Raw genomic sequence first — 20,350 nt, 5'->3', positions numbered from 1 at the left:
CGCTGCCCCAAAACTTCTGCGGTCCAATGCAAGCCGTTTTAATGCCAATATCAAATCATTTCTGGGTAACATTTTAAGGCATACTTCAGGATTTTGGCAATAAGCTCCCTTTTTTTTTGTCAATTAGCAGACGCTCTTATCCAGAGCGACTTACAGTAGTGAGTGAATACAATTTCATACCTTTTCTACTTCCCCATAGTCAGATGAACTCGTAGATACCATTTGTGTCTACGTGCCGTTTGAAGGAAGGTATTAACTAGCATTAGTGCAATTGCTAACTAGAGTTAGCACATGCTAGTAGATACCTTAGACTAGTTAGCATTGGCTCACGAGACTGACTTCAAACAGGATACAGAGACATACAAATGGTATGCAGTTCATCTAACTGGTGAAAGAGAGAAAGGGCTTCATTGCTCAAATACAGAAGTATCCCTTTAAGTACCTGTGATTGTTTTCAATTAAAATGGTCAAAAATAGCTTCTTAGCAAGAGTAATTTCTAAGGCAAAACACTTTACTAACACTGTCTGGGAGTGGAAAACTAAATGTTATTGGGAGAGGTTTGGAACTCTTTTTTTATTGGTCTATTAACTCATTTACCACATGGTGATGTCACCATGGAAGGCTGAAACTTCCTCCCACCAAAACAGGCTGAAATTCCAAACAGCTACTACACTAAAAGGGCATTATCATCATGTTCACAGTATTATTCAAACCTCATACTGTGGAAATATATAGAACACAGGAAAATCACGTAAAAAAACACACAAAAAAACATTCTCTCTCCGTAAAGAGGGGGGGGGGGGGGGGGCAATAAAATGTTTTGTCGTGAGGTGGGGACCCCACAACCAAATCTGGCTTAGGGCCTCAAAGGCTAGAGTCGGCCCTGCACTCTGGGTTTCACTTTTGAAACCAGTCAAGGTGAAAACTCTGCCAACATGGCACAGGTGTGAAGTAAATCAAGAGCACTGGGTGGAATTCTACAAAGCATACAATACTGAATCAGTATGTGGTTCCAATATTTATAACAATACATTCACAGCTCACAATTCAAAGCATGTGGAGGCATGTCTCCTGACTTCCTCTGTAAATACACAATGTCTTACTAGCCAAAACAACTGCATTTACATGGGTACATAAAGTTTCCTTGTGTAGTAATCAGTTTTCCCTTACCAAGACCAACTCCCAGTCATAACATTACAAATCATCATAGTCCCACCCTACACAAAGCACATTACATAAATATTTTACTATAGAGTTCACAACCGTAGCGTTCATTTGATCCTATTGGCTCTGTTCCTGTGTAACTGAACTCAAGATTGTGTGTTCGTTCGTGTGTGTACCTACATTGGAATACACAGCTGATTGTCTGAGTAGAGCAACATAATATGATTGGCTGAACATTGAAACGACAAATGGGCAGAAGTGCGTGTGTGTAGAGGGTCTGAGCCCCAGCGTTGACCCCTGCAGCGTGTACAGGCCTTTAAAGCAGGGGAAGGCTACGGTAACACCATCTCTCACACGGAGTGACCAGATAGTTCAGTTCAGCATTCAGCCAATACGGAAAACAACATTCATGTTCAGTAGCAGCAGCTGTGTCCATCTGATCTGTTATCTCCACCCCCCTGCCTTTTATCTCTCCGGCAGTCGTCCTCCTCTCCTCACGATTTCTTTCCTTTCTCCAGGGAGCTATGGATCTTGTTCAGGGTCTTTTTGATGCGCAGGGCTGTGAGGCGAGCCGAGGGGTTCTGGTACCAACACTCCTTCATCAGTTTCACCAGGGCACACAGGGTCTAGAGAGAGAGAGAGGGTGGGAGAGAAAGAGAGAGAGAGTGTGGGGGAGAGAGAGAGGGTGGGAGTGAGAGAGAGAGGGTGAGAGAGAGAGGGTGGGGGAGAAAGATGGAGAGGGTCATTGTAAGTTGATACACAAGAAGACACGGTTTGAAACACAGAAACCTGAGAACGGATTACCTTAATTTAGTGTTACCGTTAAGGTCATGGTACCAGTGTGTGTGGACATGTAGTGGTCATACTTACAGGGTCGGAGAACCAGCGGTTGGGGATGAACGGTCGTTGTTGTTCCACACACACCACCTTCCTCATGTCCTCGAAGGTGGGGTCGTTAGGCACCTGGTCATAGAACGGAGGCTTGTACTCCTCCACAATACCTGATCACAGAGGTAAGAGGACATCTAGTGTTAGGGTCAAGGGTTACAGGGGCTAGGTGAAGGAAAGGCGACGAGGAGAGGAAGCCACTTGACATCAGAGGTTCCTGAACTATTTGAGGTAATAAAAACATTATTAGTCCTCACCGTTGCTGTAGGTTCTCCTAGCGATCTCCCACAGCACCAGACCGAAGGCCCAGATGTCCACTCTCTTATAGGCATCAAAACAGTCTGTCTGGATGGACTCATCCAACACCTCAGGAGCCATGTAGCGCTTGGTGCCCACCTTGGGGTTGTTTCCTACATGCAACTGGTTGTCTGACTGGGAGTGGGTTACCGCCAGGCCTGTAGGGAACAGGGAGAGAGGAGAGAAACTGGTCAGTACTGGCACAAAATGGCTACTGTGTGTGACTGTGGCTGCCCTGTTGATTTTTTGTTATATGGCTCTGCGTCTATCAATCTCTGACATTTCTTTCACACTGGATTTAAGTACCGACGCTAATTAGTAGCATGTAAAGACAGACACTCAGACACACACACTACTGACCCAGATCAGCTATACAACAGCGTAGCTCCTTGGTCACCAGTATATTCTTTTTTTTTTTTTTTTTCTTCTTTTTTTTCTCTGGGGGGGTGGATCAACTTAATATTGCGGAAAGAATGTTGCTTCCAATGTAATTGTCTGCATCATTTCCAATCCCCCATATTTTTTGGGGTAAATATATATATATCCATTCACGTATGCATACATATACACATATATATATATACACATACCTACATAGACATACATACTTTTTTTAAAGAGTATACCTTTATTATTATTCCCCGCAAACCCTACCACCGATCCCCCAATTGGAGTAAACTGATAAACATTTCTGTTTTTACCTTCAATTTATACATCTTATACACATTTTACAGACACAGTCTACTTTATAATAGTTCTCTCTTGTTTGTTCTTAGTCCTCCTCTATTTCTGTTGTCCATCCAGTTTGATTTCCACTTGTAACTGTGCTATTTCACAATAGCTCCGCACCTATACACATTTCACAGATCCCGTATGCCCTACATTGTTTATCTTGTTATTAGTCCCACCCTTCAGCTCCACTCAACCTTTCCCATCTATCTTCCAACATCATCCATTTCGGATTTTTATTTGACATATATTTTTCAACTGTGCTGTGATGCTTCACAAAATAATTGAATCTTCCTATTCTCATAGCTTCCACGGATTGTAAATTAAAAATAAACATTTTTGCTAAAATAATTATTATATTATTGATTGATTGACTATGGCTTTTCAAATCCCCCAGTATTGCTATCTGTAGCGTTAGTTCTACGCAAATGTTGCAATTCTTCAACCATTCCTGGACCTGTGACCAAAAACGAGCTACATGCGGACAATACCAAAATAAATGGTCTAATGACTCTGCCTCCTCACAGCAGAATCTACAGAGCTGGGAAGATTGTATCCCCCATATATATAACATTCTATTAGTTGCATGAATTTTGTACAATAATTTAAATTGAAAAATTCGAAGTTTTGAAAACCCGGCGTTGTTTTTTATATGGCTCTGCGTCTATCAATCTCTGACATATTTCTTTCACACTGGATTTAAGTACCGACGCTAATTAGTAGCATGTAAAGACAGACACTCAGACTACTGACCCAGATCAGCTATACAACAGCGTAGCTCCTTGGTCACCAGTATATTCTTGCTCTTCAGGTCTCGGTGAGCGATGGCCGGCTTCCCCTCGGTGCCGAAGATCTCTGTGTGCAGGTGCACCAAACCGCACGCCACCGACGTCGCCATCGCTAGGCCCTCCCCCGTCTCCACGGGAACCCTCTGGAGGTAGTCGTAGAGCGAGCCGTTGTCATGGTAATGTGTGATAAGCCAGAGCTGGGTGCTGGAGTTCCGAGACGTCATATCTGACGCCATGAAGCCTGGAAGGAAACCGAGAGGTCAAATATCTTAACTAATAACTATTATTTTAATAGTACCATCAGGGTTCTCCCCAGGAATTTTTAACAGGGTGCTGCTAAGTACGGCGGGAGATTTTTGAACACCTATAATGGTCTTACAGGCCATTCGGAAAGTATTCAGACCCCTTGACTTTTCCCACATTTTGTTACAGCCTTATTCTAAATTGGATTAAATTATTTTTTCCCCCTCATCAATCTACGAACAATACCCTATAATGACAAAGCAAAAACAGACATTTTTGCAAATGTATTAATAAGAGAATTGTATACATACATATTCAGACCCTTTGCTATGAGACTTGAAATTGAACTCAGGTGCATCCTGTTTCCATTGATCATCCTTGAGATGTTTCTGCAACTTGGAGTCCACCTGTGGTAAATTCAATTGATTGGACCCTTTTTTTTGTGAAAACATTTCTACAAACCTGTTTTTGCTTTGTCATTATGGGGTATTGTGTGTAGATTGACGGGGGAAAAATGACTTAATCCATTTTAGAATAAGGCTGTAAAGTAACAACGTGGAAAAGATCAAGGGGTCTGAATACTTTCCGAAGGCACTGTACATGACAACACCACCCCTCTTACATTATTTGGGGAGAACCCTGACCATTATTATTAAATATTATTTGAATATTACCATTTCATATCTTAACATTGTTCAATATGCTGTTGTGTACTTGTGTCCAATATAGCGTGTGGGAGCTGGATGTGCTTAGAGAGAGATGGACTCCTACTCACCCAGTATGTTCTCGTGTCTCAGTAGCACTGTGTTGTAGATCTCAGTCTCTCTGAACCATGACCTCTCGTCTCGGGAGGAGAAGATTTTCACAGCCACGTTCTCCCCCTGCCACTGACCCCTCCAGACCTCTCCATAACGCCCCTTCCCTAAAGACATGGGGAGAGAGACCTCATTCGTTACAAAACCCATGTTTACATTTCTGTTATATGTGTTTGTCTGTTGTATGTGTTGTGATTCTATGTAGATACACACGCCATCAGGTTGATCTAATTATTGCGTTTCTACGTACCTACACACTCCATCAGGCTGATCTGTCTGGCCACAGTTCTCTGGACCAGGAAGGGCAGGCCTGAACCACTGCCTGACGTACAGGAGTGGTCCAACAGCTCCTAGAGAGAGAAGTGGGGGAGAGACAGAGGTCATCAGGGTTCTCTATACAATACATGCAAACAAACTCATACAAGTCTTTTCTTCTCACAGCCAGAGTGCTGTCCCCAACATTAGAGGTGATGAGTCCGTCAATCACATCCTGTTCTGGGTCAAACTCCTGTAGTCGCTGTAGCCTGCCGTGGTGCAGCCTCCTGCAGCCCAACACAGATAGGACTGACAGGAGGGTTAGGATCACTACTGGACCCAATACAAACAGGGCCAGAGTCTCCACACGATACCTCACAGGCTCTTCTTTTGGAGCTGGAGGGAGAAAGGCGGAAGAGAGAGAAAATGTTACATCACTATAACTGGACCCAGCATGCCATGAAACAAGCCAAATTGTTTGCTTTTCTTAAAAGTAGTTTAAGGGGTGCAGTTCCTACCTGTAGCGAGGAGGGGCAGTAGTGAGCTGGCGGTGGCGTTGCGGTTGCACATGAAGCTGGAGCAGCAGAGCAGGGCATGGCTGAGGGAGGAGGCCGTAGAACAGATCAAACGGGTCTTCTCTGATCCCTCCAGGCAGCCTCGTGTTACTACGGCCCCATGGCTACTGACCGCCACCGACGAGTAGCACTGAGAGCCCTCGCACTGGGGGGAGTTCAGGCAGCCGCTGCCCTCACACACACACAGCAACTGGCCATCTAATAGAGAGAGAGGAGAAGAAGAAGGGAAGAAAGTTAACACACATGCAAAGCAAATGTCCATATGAGAGAGAGCGTTAGATATACTTTATGTCTACCTTCGGCCAATGTCTGCAGGGTCTGTAGCAGCAGGAACAGAAAGACACAACGACCCATTTGGTTCACTGCACTGTAGGGGAGAGGGAGACGGTCAGCTCTCAGAACTGGTCACAGTCTTTTTATTTCCTCTCTTTAAGGGACACAATGTCTTTTGTCTCAATTGATCGATCCTCTGCAGCGTGTGTGAGTGAATTAAACTGGGCTGCAACTCGCAATGTTGACAGGGAAAAATACATAGCCACACTATGTTGTTGTCTTAGGGATCTTTTTATGTTGTGATGTAGTGTCTCTCGTCGTGATGTGTGGTTGGTCCTATATTTTTATTCCCAGCCCCCGTCGCCGCAGGAGGCCTTTTGTCTTTTGGTAGGCCATCATTGTAAATAACAATTTGTTCTTAACGGACTTGCCTACTTAAATAAAGGTTAAATAAAACATTTAAAAATAAACAAATAGCAGAATATAAGATCCACATTAGACCAATCTGGATTGGTCAATTTAATTTCTATTTAGAGAGGAATTGAAAATGAATTGCTATTCACTCTCTGAATAGAATTGCATTGGAACTGACCCAAGCCCTGGTCAGATATGGGCTTACTACTAGCAGGTCTTACTTGTAGTGGTCCAGTCGGGATGCTCTGCTGTGCCTTATGGCTCAGACATAGCCAGTCTGGCCTCTACAAATCTCCGGAGGGGACAGGTGAGAAGCGCAAACAGTAACGTTAGCAACAGTCAGTTAGACACATTCTCATATCAGGTAGCCATCATACATGTATTACTGCTTATTTTATGGCCGGGTTTCTCAACTGCACAATGTACAACACATTAATGATGTGATGTACATCAGTCTAGGAAGTACAAAACCAACACTGTGGTAAAGTTACTGGTTTGACTTTTTCAGTCACCATAAAACACGCATAGCTAGTTAGACAACGTTAGCTACCTAGCGAAAATGTTCTAGATATCTAGTTGGCTAGACATGATTTGTGTCATGCCCTGGAAGGTTTAGTGGAAGCTAACTGGCTAGCAGCCAGTGTCCACACATCTGTTCTCCTCGGCCATCTAGCTAGCTACTGTTCGCTAACGCAGGCAGACAACTTGGCTAGCTAGTTATACTATGGCATTGTTGAACACTCCTGAATGGCTTGAAGAGCATTCTCGAGCGTGCATTATGTAATGGATAATCAAAAACGCGCTAGAGTAGTGAACTAACCTTCCACAGAGTTGCATTATTTTTTTAGATAACGCATAGAGCCCCGAGTTCATTATCCCTTTTATGAAAATCTAATTCAGCAACGACAATAATGTTTTCAATTAAGCTTTTGCTTTCAAAAGCAGCTCGAACATCTAAGAATGAACTTAGCCATCGAATTCTACTGTGCTGATTTACTGTGCGTTATTTAAAGCAATAAGGCTCGAGGGGGTGTGTAATTTGTCCAATATACCACGGCCAAGGGCTGTTCTTATCACGACGCAACGCAGTGTCTGGATACAGGCCTTAGCCTCTGTATATTAATTATATACCACAAACCCCCAAGGTGCCTTATTGCTATTATAAACTGGTCAACGTAATTAGAGCAGTAAAAATTATTTGTCATACCCGTGGTATACAGTCTGATATACCACGGCTGTCAGCCAATCAGTGTTCAGGGCTCAAACCACCCAGTTTATAAAGGGCATTATAACCTGGGTGGTCAAGCCCTGAATGCTGATTGGCTGACAGCCGTGGTATATCAGACCATGTACCACGGGTACGACAAAATATTTATTTTTACTGCTCTAATTATGTTGTTAACCAGTTTATAATAGCAGTAAGGCACCACGGAGGTTTATGGTATTTGGACAATATACCACGGCTAAGAACAGCCCTTAGCCGTGGTATATTGGCCATATACCACACCCTCTCAAGCCTTATTGCTTAATTATACAATGGCATTGTTGAATACTCTTGAAGGGCATTCTAGAGCGTGCATTATTTCAACTGGATGTTTTAACACATTTCTAGCAGCAAACGTGTTAAATTATAACCATGGTATAAGAGGGATAATCAACTAGATAATCAACTTCCCCTTTTCCAAAATTTGTTCTGTTACAGACTAATTCTAAAATGTATTTAAAAAAAGATATCCAATCTACTCACAATACCTCATAATGACAATGCGAACAGGTTTAGAATTTTTTGCAAATGTATTAAAAATAAAAAACAGTAATACCTTTTTTACATAAGTATTCAGACCCTTTGCTATGATACTTGAAATTGAGCTCAGGTGCATCCTGTTTTTATTGATCATCCTTGAGATGTTTCTACAACTTGATTGGAGTCCACCTGTGTTCAATTCAATTGATTGGACATGATTTGGAAAGACACACACCTGTCTATATAAGGTCCCCCAGCTGACAGTAGATGTCAGAGCAAAAACCAAGCCATGCGAACGAAGGAATTATCCGTAGAGCTCCGAGATAGGATCGTGTCGAGGCACAGATCTGGTGAAGGGTACAAAAAAATCTCTGCAACATTGAAGGTCCCGAAGAACACAGTGGCCTCCATCATTCTTAAATGGAAGAAGTTTGGAACCACCAAGACTCTTCCTAGAGCTGGCCGCCCAGCCAAGCTGAGAAATCGGGGGAGAAGGGTCGGGGAGATGACCAAGAACCCGATGGTGACTCTGACATAGCTCTAGAGTTCCTCTGTGGAGATGGGAGAACCTTCCAGAAGGACAACCATCTCTGCAGCACTCCCCCAATCAGGCCTTTATACTACAGTAGCCAGATGGAAGCCACTCCTCAGTAAAAGGCACATGACAGCCCACTTTGAGTTTGTCAAAAGGCACCTAAAGGACTCTCAGACCATGGGAAACAAGATTCTCCGGTCTGATGAAACCAAACTCGAACTCTTTGGCCTGAATGCGAAACGTCACATCTGGAGGAAATCTGGCACCATCCCTACAGTGAAGCTTGGTGGTGGCAGCATCATGCTGTGGGGATGTTGTTCAGCAGATCGAGGGAAAGATGAACGTAGAAGAGTACAGAGAGATAATGAAAACCTGCTTCAGAGTGCTCAGGACCTCAGACTATGGCAAAGGTTCACCTTCCAACAGCACAACGACCCTAAGTACACAACCAAGACAACGCAGGAGTGGCTTCCTGGCACGGAATTGAACCCGATCGAACATCCCTGGAGAGACCTGAAAATATCTGTGAGGTGACCCTCACCATCCAACCTGACAGAGCTTGAGAGGATCGGCAGAGAAGAATGGTAGAAATTCCCCAAATACAGGTGTGCCAAGCTTGTAGAGTCATGGTGCTTCAACAAAGTACTGAGTAAAGGGTCTGAATACTTATGTAAATGTGATATTTCAGTTTTTTATTCTCTATACATTTGCAAAACTCTAAAATCCAGTTTTTCCTTTGGCTTTGTCATTATGGGGTATTGTGTGGAGAATTGGGGGGTACAATTTAATCAATTTTAGAATAAGGCTGTAACGTAAAAAGATGTGGAAAAAGTCAAGGGGTCTACACTTTCTGAAGGCACTGTATTATTGTATCAAAACGTCTAGTTAGCGAACGTTTACTTGCTGTTTTATTAGTTTACAATTCACTAAGCTATTGGCAATTTCGCTACGCTAACGTTGTACCATCTTAACGTTAACGTTACTTGTTCTAGCTCAGCTTCGTTAGCATGCCCTTAGCTGGCTAGTAGCAGCTAGCTCCCCAAAAGCTTGCGAAATGGTGCTTACCTGGCCTTAATTAACTGATTTGGGTAGGGCTAATCCAAATTAGCGTGCTAGTTAGTTCAGTTGCTTTTACTGTAAAAAGGCTGAACGAATCGACCACCACCCACAGGCTTCTGGTTGGGTCATGCAGTTCTAGCGCAACAACATAACGTCACAACAACGTTACCATTATAATGCATTGTGGGTACCCCAGTTCTCAGACCATTTTGGGGTTCTCCCCAGTACAAAGTTATTTTTGTTTAGGTGTTTTTGTACACACATCTCATGTAATTCATTGAAGCATTTACAATGAGTCTGTCTGATGTAGCTCAACTCTGCAGGGGGCAGACAGCCAGGTAGCTAGACAGGTGAAAGCAAGTTCACTTATGTAATATATTTTTTACTCATTGCCTTGAACTCATTCTTCATCAGCTTTCCTGGTCCCTTGACCCCCTCCACCCCCTTCTCTGTTTACAGAATGCAGATATGAAACACTCTGGATAGGTGGAGAAGCAGTAGGGCTTAACCTTCCCTTTGCCTAGAATGGTCGGTGGACCTTCGCCATAATGCTTAGATCCAACCTACTTTGATGAGATCTGACAATGGTCAATGACACCTATCATAAACTCTGGGATGAAGTTCCCCTAGGTACAGATCTAGGATCAGCATCCCCTCCCCCCCCCCCCCTATCCATAATCATTAGTTGGAATAATGTAAAACTGACCCAAGAACATCTTGTAAGGGCAACTTCATCCTACTCCCATATCACAAGTCTAGGGTTGTTAACCTCTGTCCAACGGCTAAACTCCAAACCTGACCTCACCTCATATAGCCTACTACTGCAATGCACTACCCTCCCTCCCCAAAATATGCACCCATTCAATCCCTGTCTGCTCTACACTTCAGCTGCAGCAATTGTTCTAGAAGTGCTCTGATAGATTCTGATTATATTACAAGTGTGTGTATTTTACCACATAGTACTGTACCTGTTCACAAACAAACTGTACTGAGACATGAGATCACTGCAGTTGCAGACTTCTCACAGTCTTACGCAACATCGATTGAACTGCTATGTGTTGAAACTTCTGATAAAATGTTTTTTTTTATATATCGGAACGTCCTTATGGCTTTAGTATTTTTGCACTGAGTATGACTTGTCTCTTGTACACGTACTGCTTAACTGAGATGTGTGTGTGTATATAAGTCGGGGGTCTGAGCCTCATAAAGTGCATCATATCTGAACCGGTATCGTTTCAGAATGAGGGGTACTGTTGCTCTGCTGGTTCTGTCTGTCTGGGGCCTGGGCTCAGGAGGAGAGTGGAGGGGTCAGAGAGTGACATCACTCAACAGGGACACAGTGCAGTGAGAGAGAGCAGGAGAGTGAGGTTCAGATGGAGAGATGACCAATGAACAGACCACCTCACCTGACATCTGGACTGAGATGAAGGCGCTGAGAGACATGGTGCACAACCTGGGAACCATCGTGGTGGAGCAGAGAGAGAAGCTGAGGAACATGGAGATCAGAGTGACAACCAGTGAGGCTGAGGCAAAGGAGCAGAGAAACACAGTGACTGATCTTAGGGTGGAGCTGATGTACCCAAGAATAAAGTGGAGAAAGAGAATGCAGGTAATTTAAGCTTATTATTTATTGCTTTACAGTCAAGAGTCAACTAAAGTTACATTTGATTGTCAGCAAGAGTGGAAATAATGAACATTTAACATTCTGGATGGATGTTTCTTTCAGTTTAGTTTGTAAGGCACTTACGTACTTAGGCCTTATTACGCCAAGAGGCACATAAGGCCTCAACAATGTCCCACCATGTTTCCTGTCCTGTGATTTATTTATTTTTCTTTTCAGGCACCTCTTTCCACAATCAGAAGCAAGGTCAACATGAACTGTTTTTCATATTTCCTCTATCATTCTAGACCTGACAGCTGGATTGAGTGGCAGTAAGAGCCAGGTGGAGGAGCTGCAGACAAAGAATGCAGGGCATTCTCTATATTGCTTAAATGAATGATCATGATTATTTCTCACCTGTTTTACATAAACTTGAATAGCTTATGTTTCCATAGTTCAGCAGCTTGGGCTAAATGTATCAGCCATTGGGGACAGAGTGACAGCCAGTGAGGCTGAGAATGCAGGTAATAAGTAAGAGTGATTTACTGGTTGTTAAAAAGGGATAGTTCACCTAAATGACAGAAATACTTGAATATTTCTTTACCTTGTAATAATTCTATGGAATATGTGGTACCTTGCAGGTATGTTTACAAATGTATATTATAAGTGCTACTGTACTTAGCCTTACTGTTCATAGGAAGTGCATTATATATGAGTAGTCCTGACTTTTTAATGATTGTTCAGCCCTGGAGACCAGACTGAGTACTAGTGAGAGCCAGGTGGAGGAGCTGAAGAGAGCAACTGCAGGTTAAACAGGTGATCGCCTTGACATCCGTGTCAAACATACACACGTCTGGCAAAACATTAGCTTGTCACTCTGAGAGCCACAGTTGAGTCTTCGATCTTAGAAGGGTGATGTCACAGTTCAGTTTAAACTCTACAACACACACACAATTGAAAATGTAGCAGTTGATTCGCCTGCTCTGTTCAGTTTTGAATCCATCCAAACACCACAAAGCTTCTCTACTCTCTCCCAGTTTGGCTGTATTCAGCTCCCCCCTACTCCCAGATAGTTCACATCTGCCACAGTAGAAGAGTTCTATCATGTGGTGACATCACTCTCCCTGAGATCTCACTCAAAGCTCTTGCTCCAACATTTAGCATTGTGCTGTTTCACTGTGCAACACTGATTCATACATAGACACTGGTTGAAAAAAATATTTCACCTTTATTTAACCAGGTAGGCTAGTTGAGAACAAGTTCTCATTTGCAACTGCGACCTGGCCAAGATAAAGCAAAGCAGTTCGACACATACAACAATACAGAGTTACAAATGGAATAAACAAACATACAATCAATAATGAAGCAGAAAAATCTATATACAGCATGTGTAAAGGAGGTAGGATAAGAGAGGTAAGGCAATAAATAGGCCATGGTGGTGAAGTAATTACAATATAGCATTTAAACACTGGAATGGTAGGATGTGCAGAAGATGAATGCACAAGTAGAGATACTGGGGTGCAAAATAAGTAAATAAATACAGTATGGGGATGAGGTAGATTGGATGGGCTATTTACAGATGAGCTATGTACAGGTGCAGTGATCTGTGAGCTGCTCTGACAGCTGGTGCTTAAAGCTAGTGAGGGAGGTAAGAGTCCAGCTTCAGAGATTTTTGCAGTTCGTTCCAGTCATTGGCAGCAGAGAACTGGAAGGAGAGGCGGCCAAGGAAGAATTTGCTTTGGTGGTGACCAGAGAGATATACCTGCTGGAGTGCGTCCTAACGGTGGGTGCTGCTATGGTGACCAGTGAGCTGAGATAAGGCGGGGCTTTACCTAGCAGAGACTTGTAGATTACCTGTAACCAGTGGGTTTGGCGACGAGTATGAAGCGAGGGCCAGCCAACGAGAGCATACAGGTCGCAGTGGTGGGTAGTATATGGGGCTTTGGTGACAAAGCGGATGGCACTGTGATAGACTGCATCCAGTTTGTTGAGTAGAGTGTTGGAGGCTATTTTGTAAATGACATCGCCGAAGTCAAGGATCGGTAGGATAGTCAGTTTTACGAGGGTATGTTTGGCAGCATGAGGGAAGGATACTTTTTTTGCGAAGTAGGAAGCCGATTCTAGATTTAATTTTGGATTGGAGATGCTTAATGTGAGTCTGGAAGGAGAGTTTACAGTCTAACCAGACACCTAGGTATTTGTAGTCCACATATTCTAAGTCAGAACCGTCCAGAGTAGTGATGCTGGACGGGCGGGCATTTGCGGGCAGCGATCGGTTGAAGAGCATGCATTTAGTTTTACTTGCATTTAAGAGCAGTTGGAGGCCACGGAAGGATAGTTGTATGGCATTGAAGCTCATCTGGAGGTTAGTTAGCACAGTGTCCAAAGAAGGGCCAGATGTATACAGAATGGTGTCGTCTGCGTAGAGGTGGATCAAAGAATCACCCGCAGCGAGAGCGACATCATTGATGTATACAGAGAAGAGAGTCAGCCCGAGAATTGAACCCTGTGGCACCCCCATAGAGACTGCCAGAGGTGCGGACAACAGGCCCTCCGATTTGACATACTGAACTCTTTCGGAGAAGTAGTTGGTGAACCAAGCGAGGCAATCATTTGAGAAACCAAGGCTGTTGAGTCTGCCAATAAGAATGTTGTGATTGACAGAGTCGAAAGCCTTAGCCAGGTCGATGAATACGGCTGCACAGTAATGTCTCTTATCGATGGCGTTTATGATATCGTTTAGGACCTTGAGTGTGGCTGAGGTGCACCCATAACCAGCTCTGGAACCAGATTGCATAGCGGAGAAGGTACGGTGAGATTCGAAATGGTCGGTAATCTGTTTGTTAACTTGGCTTTCAAAGACCGTAGAAAGGCAGGGTAGGATAGAAATAGGTTTGTAGCAGTTTGGGTCTAGAGTGTCTCCCCCTTTGAAGAGGGGGATGACTGCGGCAGCTTTCCAATCTAGGGGAATCTCAGACGATACGAAAGAGAGGTTTAACAGGCTAGTAATAGGGGTTGCAACAATTTCGGCAGATCATTTTAGAAAGAGAGGGTCCAGATTGTCTATTCCAGCTGATTTGTCGGGGTCCAGATTTTACAGCTCTTTCAGAACATCCGCTGTCTGGATTTGGGTTATTAACAACGTTTAATCTTTTGCCAGAGGGTGTAATGCAGTTTTCACTGTGGACTTGAGAATACTAGAAGTACAGTCTGTCATCCAATCTGTATGTTATCTTTCCTGTGTTCGCAGACAGGCCAAGGGTGGCCTTCTCTGCTGGTTTGACTGATTTCAGGAACTGTTGGACCCTTTGTTGCTAAAACCACACTGGTATACACCAAAATCTTCTCAAACATTGCCAAGGCCTTACAACCCAGCTTCAGGTAGTCTACTTTCACTGATCTCTGGCCTGACTTCAAACCAACCCTTTGTCTCTTTTTGAATGCTCCTTGCAAATGTGATATGTATTTGTCACTCTTTAGTCATGCGTGGCCATCCTTCCAAATCCTCCTTCGTAAGCCTGGGCTTCTGAGGCTAGTTGCTCTTATGGCCATTAGGCTAGGAGGTTAAGTAGTCTGGCACTTACTGTAGCTACAAAGTTATAACTTTTCTTGTTTAGCTATCAGGTGTCAATGGCATTCTGTTGAGTTGTGTGATTTTTGTTGCCAAAAGAGAACATGAGAAATGGAAAGCGTTGATTCCTCTTTACTCTCCTCTGATACAGGTGTCTTCACAGCACCAGTGAGAGGACTCTACTACATCAGCTTCACAGCCATGAGTGTCCAGACCTCGTTTTACATGTATAAGAATGGACAGAAAATCATGTATAGTCAGGGATATAATGCTGTCAGTTATGAGACACTGTCTAATGGAGTCAGTATAGCGCTAGAGGAGGGAGATGTGGTGTACATGCGCATCCCTGCAACAGGCTCTATGATAACTCAAATAATCACATCTTCAGTGGCTTCCTGCTCTTCACAGTGTGAGAACATCATGGATGCTGTAATGGTTTCTAGTAAAGAGTCTGTATGTCAGGGCCTCTTGGAGGCAAAATGACTCCCGTATTAATAAATGCATCAATAAAAGCAGGATTTTGTATTATATTTATTTTACAGTCTGTATGACATCCTGATGAATGTGTTAATTAGTTCAACATGACAGTAGCTCAGTGTTTCTGGTTGGTGGGAAGAAGGGGAGAAGAAGGTTTGGGATGTATGATTAGGTTACATTATATAGTCATGGCATAGTCTGTCCACAACAAGGCCCAAATGTACCTATCGTAAGCACCAAGTAAAACACAAACTCAAAGTCTGAACAGAAAACTCTTGATTTACGCTTTACCTCAATAGCATACTCCTTATAGTTTTTTAACCTTTTAATTAGATCTTAGACCTGTTTATTTTAATCTGGGGAAAAAACAAGTACAACTCTGCCCCCTTAGATGCCAATGAAATCACCCACCCTAAATTGTTTACCGGCAATGTTACTATCCATCTGGTCCTTTTGGTATCTGACTGACTGTTTATCAGTATGGATCCAAGGACACAGTAGGGAGCTCTAGAGGGAAATAGTCTTCTTGGTAGTGGCCTAGAGTTAGATGAACTACAGTGCCCTCCTGTATCTGGACAGATATCAACTTATTTGTCATTGCTTTATTATAAAGCAATTTCATTGGATAAATAATCAAAGTCAAATAAAGGTAAGTCTTTGGACACAGATGCCTTGATCAGCTTTTATCACACCGCTTTTCAATCTTTTTTTTTACCTCAGTCTCCTCTTCAGCAATTTAATGCATGCATGCTCGATAGGTACAATAACTTGGACAGACGACAACTTTGCACTCTTTTTCCCTAATTAACGCCCACACTATAATAATATAGAATATGACATGTAGCAGATGTTTTTATCCAAAGCAACTTACAGAAGTGCATGGATACATTGTCTTATGGGTGGCCCCAGCGGGAACTAGCCCACAATCGTGACATTGTAAGGGCCTTGCTCTACCAGCTGAGACACACACAGGACCAACATGAGAAATAAAAGGTGACATTCTGTACTTTAGCCTAATTGAATTAAGTTAGGAGGGCACAGTAGATCTCTTCTCTGTACACTGCTCTGGGTTTGGCTCTGTGTCCACGCCCCTTCAGGTCCTATCATCTTAGCACCCTCCCTATTATCTGGAGCAATGTTTTCAACCTGAAATCTGATGACCTTGGCGACTGGCAAATGACAGACAATAACAACAAGTAGGACCCTTCAGTTCTGAAACCAGATCTACACCAAAGTCTTCACCAATATAGGCAATGTCTACAGCCAACATACATACAGGTAGTCTACTTTTACTAAACGTACTGCCCAGTATCAAACCGACCCCTGGCCTCAACCACTAGGCCCTTTATAGAGGCTTTGACATTAGACTGCGTCCATATCGATTGTGCTATTTTACTTGTATATGCCCATGTTTGCATTAGGGCCGCTTCCCTCCATTAAGCTCAATTGCAGCTTTGACTGACATTTTCCTCATCTTAGCTCATCCCCACTAGCTATAACCAAAAGATCTTGTAGCCACAATTTAAAAGGTTGTTCCCTCTCTTCTTGCGCTTCAAGTGCCTTCACAGCACCGGGGAGAGGAGTCTACTACTTCAGCTACATGGCCTCTGATCATCGCAATAACTTTTTTTTAATTACATTTTTTTCAGACGGATAAACACTCCAAACAGCCTACCCGACCGCTCTGAAGCGTCCACATGGTCCTAAAGCACACCGTTTCCTCGTTTTGTATCACACTCCAATGATGAAACTGGGGGGAGACAAAAATGCAATTTCAGACTGTGGGGGGGACATGTCCCCCCCCTCCCTGTCCCCAGTGAAAGTTGCACCCTGGATGCAATAGTTAAAGCGGTTTGGGTAACAAACACATGATTTTATGGTACTGTTGTTTCTACTGGTTTCTACCAGTTTTTAGCCTATTCCAGATGTAGAAACAATATTTCAAATCTCTTAAGTCAAGGTAGAGCTAGACATTATGTACGTGTGTCTGTGTGTGTATGTGTACCTGCCTGCCTGAGCTGAGATCCAGAGAGAGGGGTAGAGGTATCAGATAGCCAATACGTTTTCCTTGACTGGCTACCGTACACCTGAACCATACACAGCCTGTTATGGTGGCTAGGCTACATCTTTAATCTCAGCCCAGGCAGAGCGGGACACAGGGAGTATCCGCTCTCCTTGGCAAGGCCTCCCACCAGACTTCCACACAGAGACACTGTCTGCGTCACTCTTTTAATTAGAGAGATTGCTGGGATATGCTAGGTGTACTGGAGAGGGTACGCCAAGTAGCCAGCCTGCCTCCCCTTCCCCCCTCTACTACTCTACCTTTCCTCCCCTCTCTCTCTCTTTTCCCCCACCCTCTCCATCAACTTCCATTCCTTTCTCTACCTCTCCTCTTCCCTCCTTCTCTTCACCTTCTCTTCTCCCTCCTCTCTCTCTGTCAACTCCCCTCCTCTACCTCTCTCTACCCTCTCTCTTTCTCTTCCTCTCCCCTCCCCTTGCATTTCTTCTCTCCTTTCCCTCTCTTTCCCCATCTCCTCCCATCTCTCTCTCCCCTCCTCGCGCTTTCTAAAGCCAAGGGGATAATTGAAGGAGAAACGTTAGACAGCTGTCAGGAGATTATCTACCAGGGGTTAGAATTTTCGGAATGGAGGAGAATAATGAAATGTTTTCTTCTTACCTGACACCCCCCCCTTCCCCCACCCATCTCTCCGCTTGAGGGTTCCTAAGAACAAGGGTATAAGAGGGGGTCAATGTGAAAGCATTTTTTCCTGATAAAACCTCAGGTGACTGGTTTCTCCACTGTAGCGTTCAGTTGGAGTGTGTCTCGTGTGTGAGAGGAGATTTCGTCTTCCCAGTGTGTGTTTGAGAGGGAGAAGATTTCTCTGCTTTTGTCAGTCGACATGGATCATCTGGACAGAAGGCTGGCCGTGACTCTTCTCTTCTCATTCATCTCTTTCTCCACTCAGAAAACCTCCGGTAAGTCTGGGAGTCTTTAGGTCAGATGTATTCTGTGTTTTCACCTTGGTTACGATGAACCTCATCATAATGTGAAAGCTATTGAGAATTTCTGTAGCATTTGCAACAGGTGCGAAGGTACAATGCTTGTACCTGTTTTTCTCCAGTGGGAATAAAGTTGAACACAGTTCAACATTCCGTGTCTTTCCCAGTCTCCTGGTGTGTAGTGTCGGAGGCAGAGGAGCAGAAATGTCTGGATCTGGCTGGGAGTGCTACAGCTCGGAATATCAGAGGAACGCTGCTGTGTGTCCGTGGCCAAAGTCCCACAGACTGTATGGAGAAGATCAAGGTGAGTGGTAAAACAGCCTTACGGCTGCAGAAATCCATGGAATTACAAAAGAATACGCAGGAAATCTGGGAACCCTACAATCAGGGTTTCTGGAAAGTTACCAGAATTCTGCAACCTTAAACGACCTGTAGAGAAAGTGTTGTTGAATTGTGCAACATGTAATATTACCTATGTCTGTTCAGAATGGTACAGCGGATGCAGCAGCCATGTTTGCAGATGACTTCTACACAGCTGGCTGGTGCTATGGACTAGAACTGGCTGCTGGAGAGTCTTACAACAGAGTGGGTGAGTGAGGAGGGGGGAAAGAGGGAGAAGGAAACCATGTGTAAAACTTGAATCTATCTTACCTTATCCTGTCTGCTCTCTCAGATGGTATCAGCTACTATGTTGTAGCCCTGGCTCGTCGCTCCTCCAGTGACCTGTCCCTGTTGGAGATGCATGAACGCAGGTGAGAACAGATAGACGGATTGATTGATTGTTTGTTCGATTTTTATTTTATTAGGATCCGTAGTTAGCTGCTGCCAAGGCAGTGGCTGCTCTTCCTGGGGTCCAAACAAATAAATAAAATACATAGAATACATAACACTACAATACATAATAGAATATATAGTACAATATACAATAAAATATATAATACATACTACAATACATAGTACAATACATACTACAATACATACTACAATACATAATACAATACTTAATACAATACATATTACATCATACAATACATCATACAATATAAAATACATAATACAATACTTAATACAATACATAATATAACACATAATACAAGACTTAATACAAGACTTAATACAAGACTTAATACAATACTTAAAACATAATACAATACATAATACAAGACTTAATACAATATGCCATACATAATACAATACTTAATACAATACGTAGTATATAAAAATGTCTGTGTCTCTTCACAGTCCCCGTCGTGCCGTAAGGTGTTCTTTTACCTTACTTTTTTAACTGGTTTTATTGCTATCTTGAGTTACCTGGGGTGGCAGAGTTCCATGTAATCATGGCTCTATTTAATACTGTGTTTCCCAGCCTCTGTTCTGGACCTGGGGGCTGTGAAGAGACCTCTGGTTGCATGTCTTGTGTTGTACCGATGAGTCTCCGAACTGTGTGACAGAGTTTGGTACCTTCACCACGTCAACACCTCGCACAACGACCAATAGTGATGCAGTCAATCTCTCCTCAACTTTGAGCCAGGAGATACTGACATGCATACCACTGACATTAGCCCTCCGTGTACATCTAAGTGCAATACGTGCTGCTCTGTTGTGGACCAACTGCAATTTACTTATATCCTTCTTTGCCGTAAATGACCACACAACTGGGCAGTAGACCTGACCTGTCTGGTCGACTGAGGTGTCAAGAAAGCAGAGCAACACCTTATCATGGGCAGACCTCTTCCAATTTGAGCAACTATTGAGTCTATATGTTTTGACCATTACAGCTTGCTATCTAGGGTTACACCTAGCAGTTTGAGCAAGTTGAGGAAATTAATCACCACATTATTCAGTAATAGATCTAGATGAGATGTAGGGTTGAGTTAGTGATTTGTCCCAAAAACAATGTTTTTAGTTTTTGATATTTAGCA

The 20,350-nt window shown here is 43.3% G+C and overlaps 1 protein-coding gene and 1 pseudogene across 1 annotated transcript; one reads left to right on the top strand and one right to left on the bottom strand.

Moving 5' to 3' along the window:
* Window positions 1–1,006: 1,006 nt before the first annotated feature.
* LOC129840352 (activin receptor type-1-like) lies at window positions 1,007–9,905 on the bottom strand. The gene is made up of 11 exons (XM_055908164.1): window positions 9,787–9,905; window positions 6,664–6,734; window positions 6,052–6,122; window positions 5,699–5,953; window positions 5,365–5,576; window positions 5,176–5,275; window positions 4,886–5,032; window positions 3,833–4,108; window positions 2,311–2,508; window positions 2,036–2,166; window positions 1,007–1,791 (listed from the first exon to the last, which is right to left on the bottom strand). The coding sequence occupies exons 3-11, from the start codon at window positions 6,107–6,109 to the stop codon at window positions 1,660–1,662; spliced, it is 1,509 nt and encodes a 502-aa protein (XP_055764139.1). The 5' UTR covers window positions 6,110–6,122; window positions 6,664–6,734; window positions 9,787–9,905; the 3' UTR covers window positions 1,007–1,659.
* A 21-nt stretch (window positions 9,906–9,926) lies between these two features.
* On the top strand, window positions 9,927–15,446 carry LOC129840353 (complement C1q-like protein 2; annotated as a pseudogene).
* The last annotated feature ends 4,904 nt before the right edge of the window (window positions 15,447–20,350 follow it).

This window comes from Salvelinus fontinalis, chromosome 41 (genome assembly GCF_029448725.1).
Source record: "Salvelinus fontinalis isolate EN_2023a chromosome 41, ASM2944872v1, whole genome shotgun sequence".
NCBI lineage: Eukaryota > Metazoa > Chordata > Actinopteri > Salmoniformes > Salmonidae > Salvelinus > Salvelinus fontinalis.
Note: the sequence above shows the minus strand (reverse complement) of the source record. Positions and strands in the feature narration are given on the sequence as shown.

What these genes read in the sequence shown, in the direction of transcription:
- LOC129840352 (XM_055908164.1), bottom strand. Translation starts at nt 6,109, where the DNA reads ATGGGTCGTTGTGTCTTTCTGTTCCTGCTGCTACAGACCCTGCAGACA. An exon ending in TTGGGGACAGCACTCTGGCT is followed by an intron (nt 5,276 to 5,364) that starts GTGAGAAGAAAA and finishes TTCTCTCTCTAG; the next exon opens with GAGCTGTTGGACCACTCCTG. An exon ending in GAGACACGAGAACATACTGG is followed by an intron (nt 4,109 to 4,885) that starts GTGAGTAGGAGT and finishes GTTTCCTTCCAG; the next exon opens with GCTTCATGGCGTCAGATATG.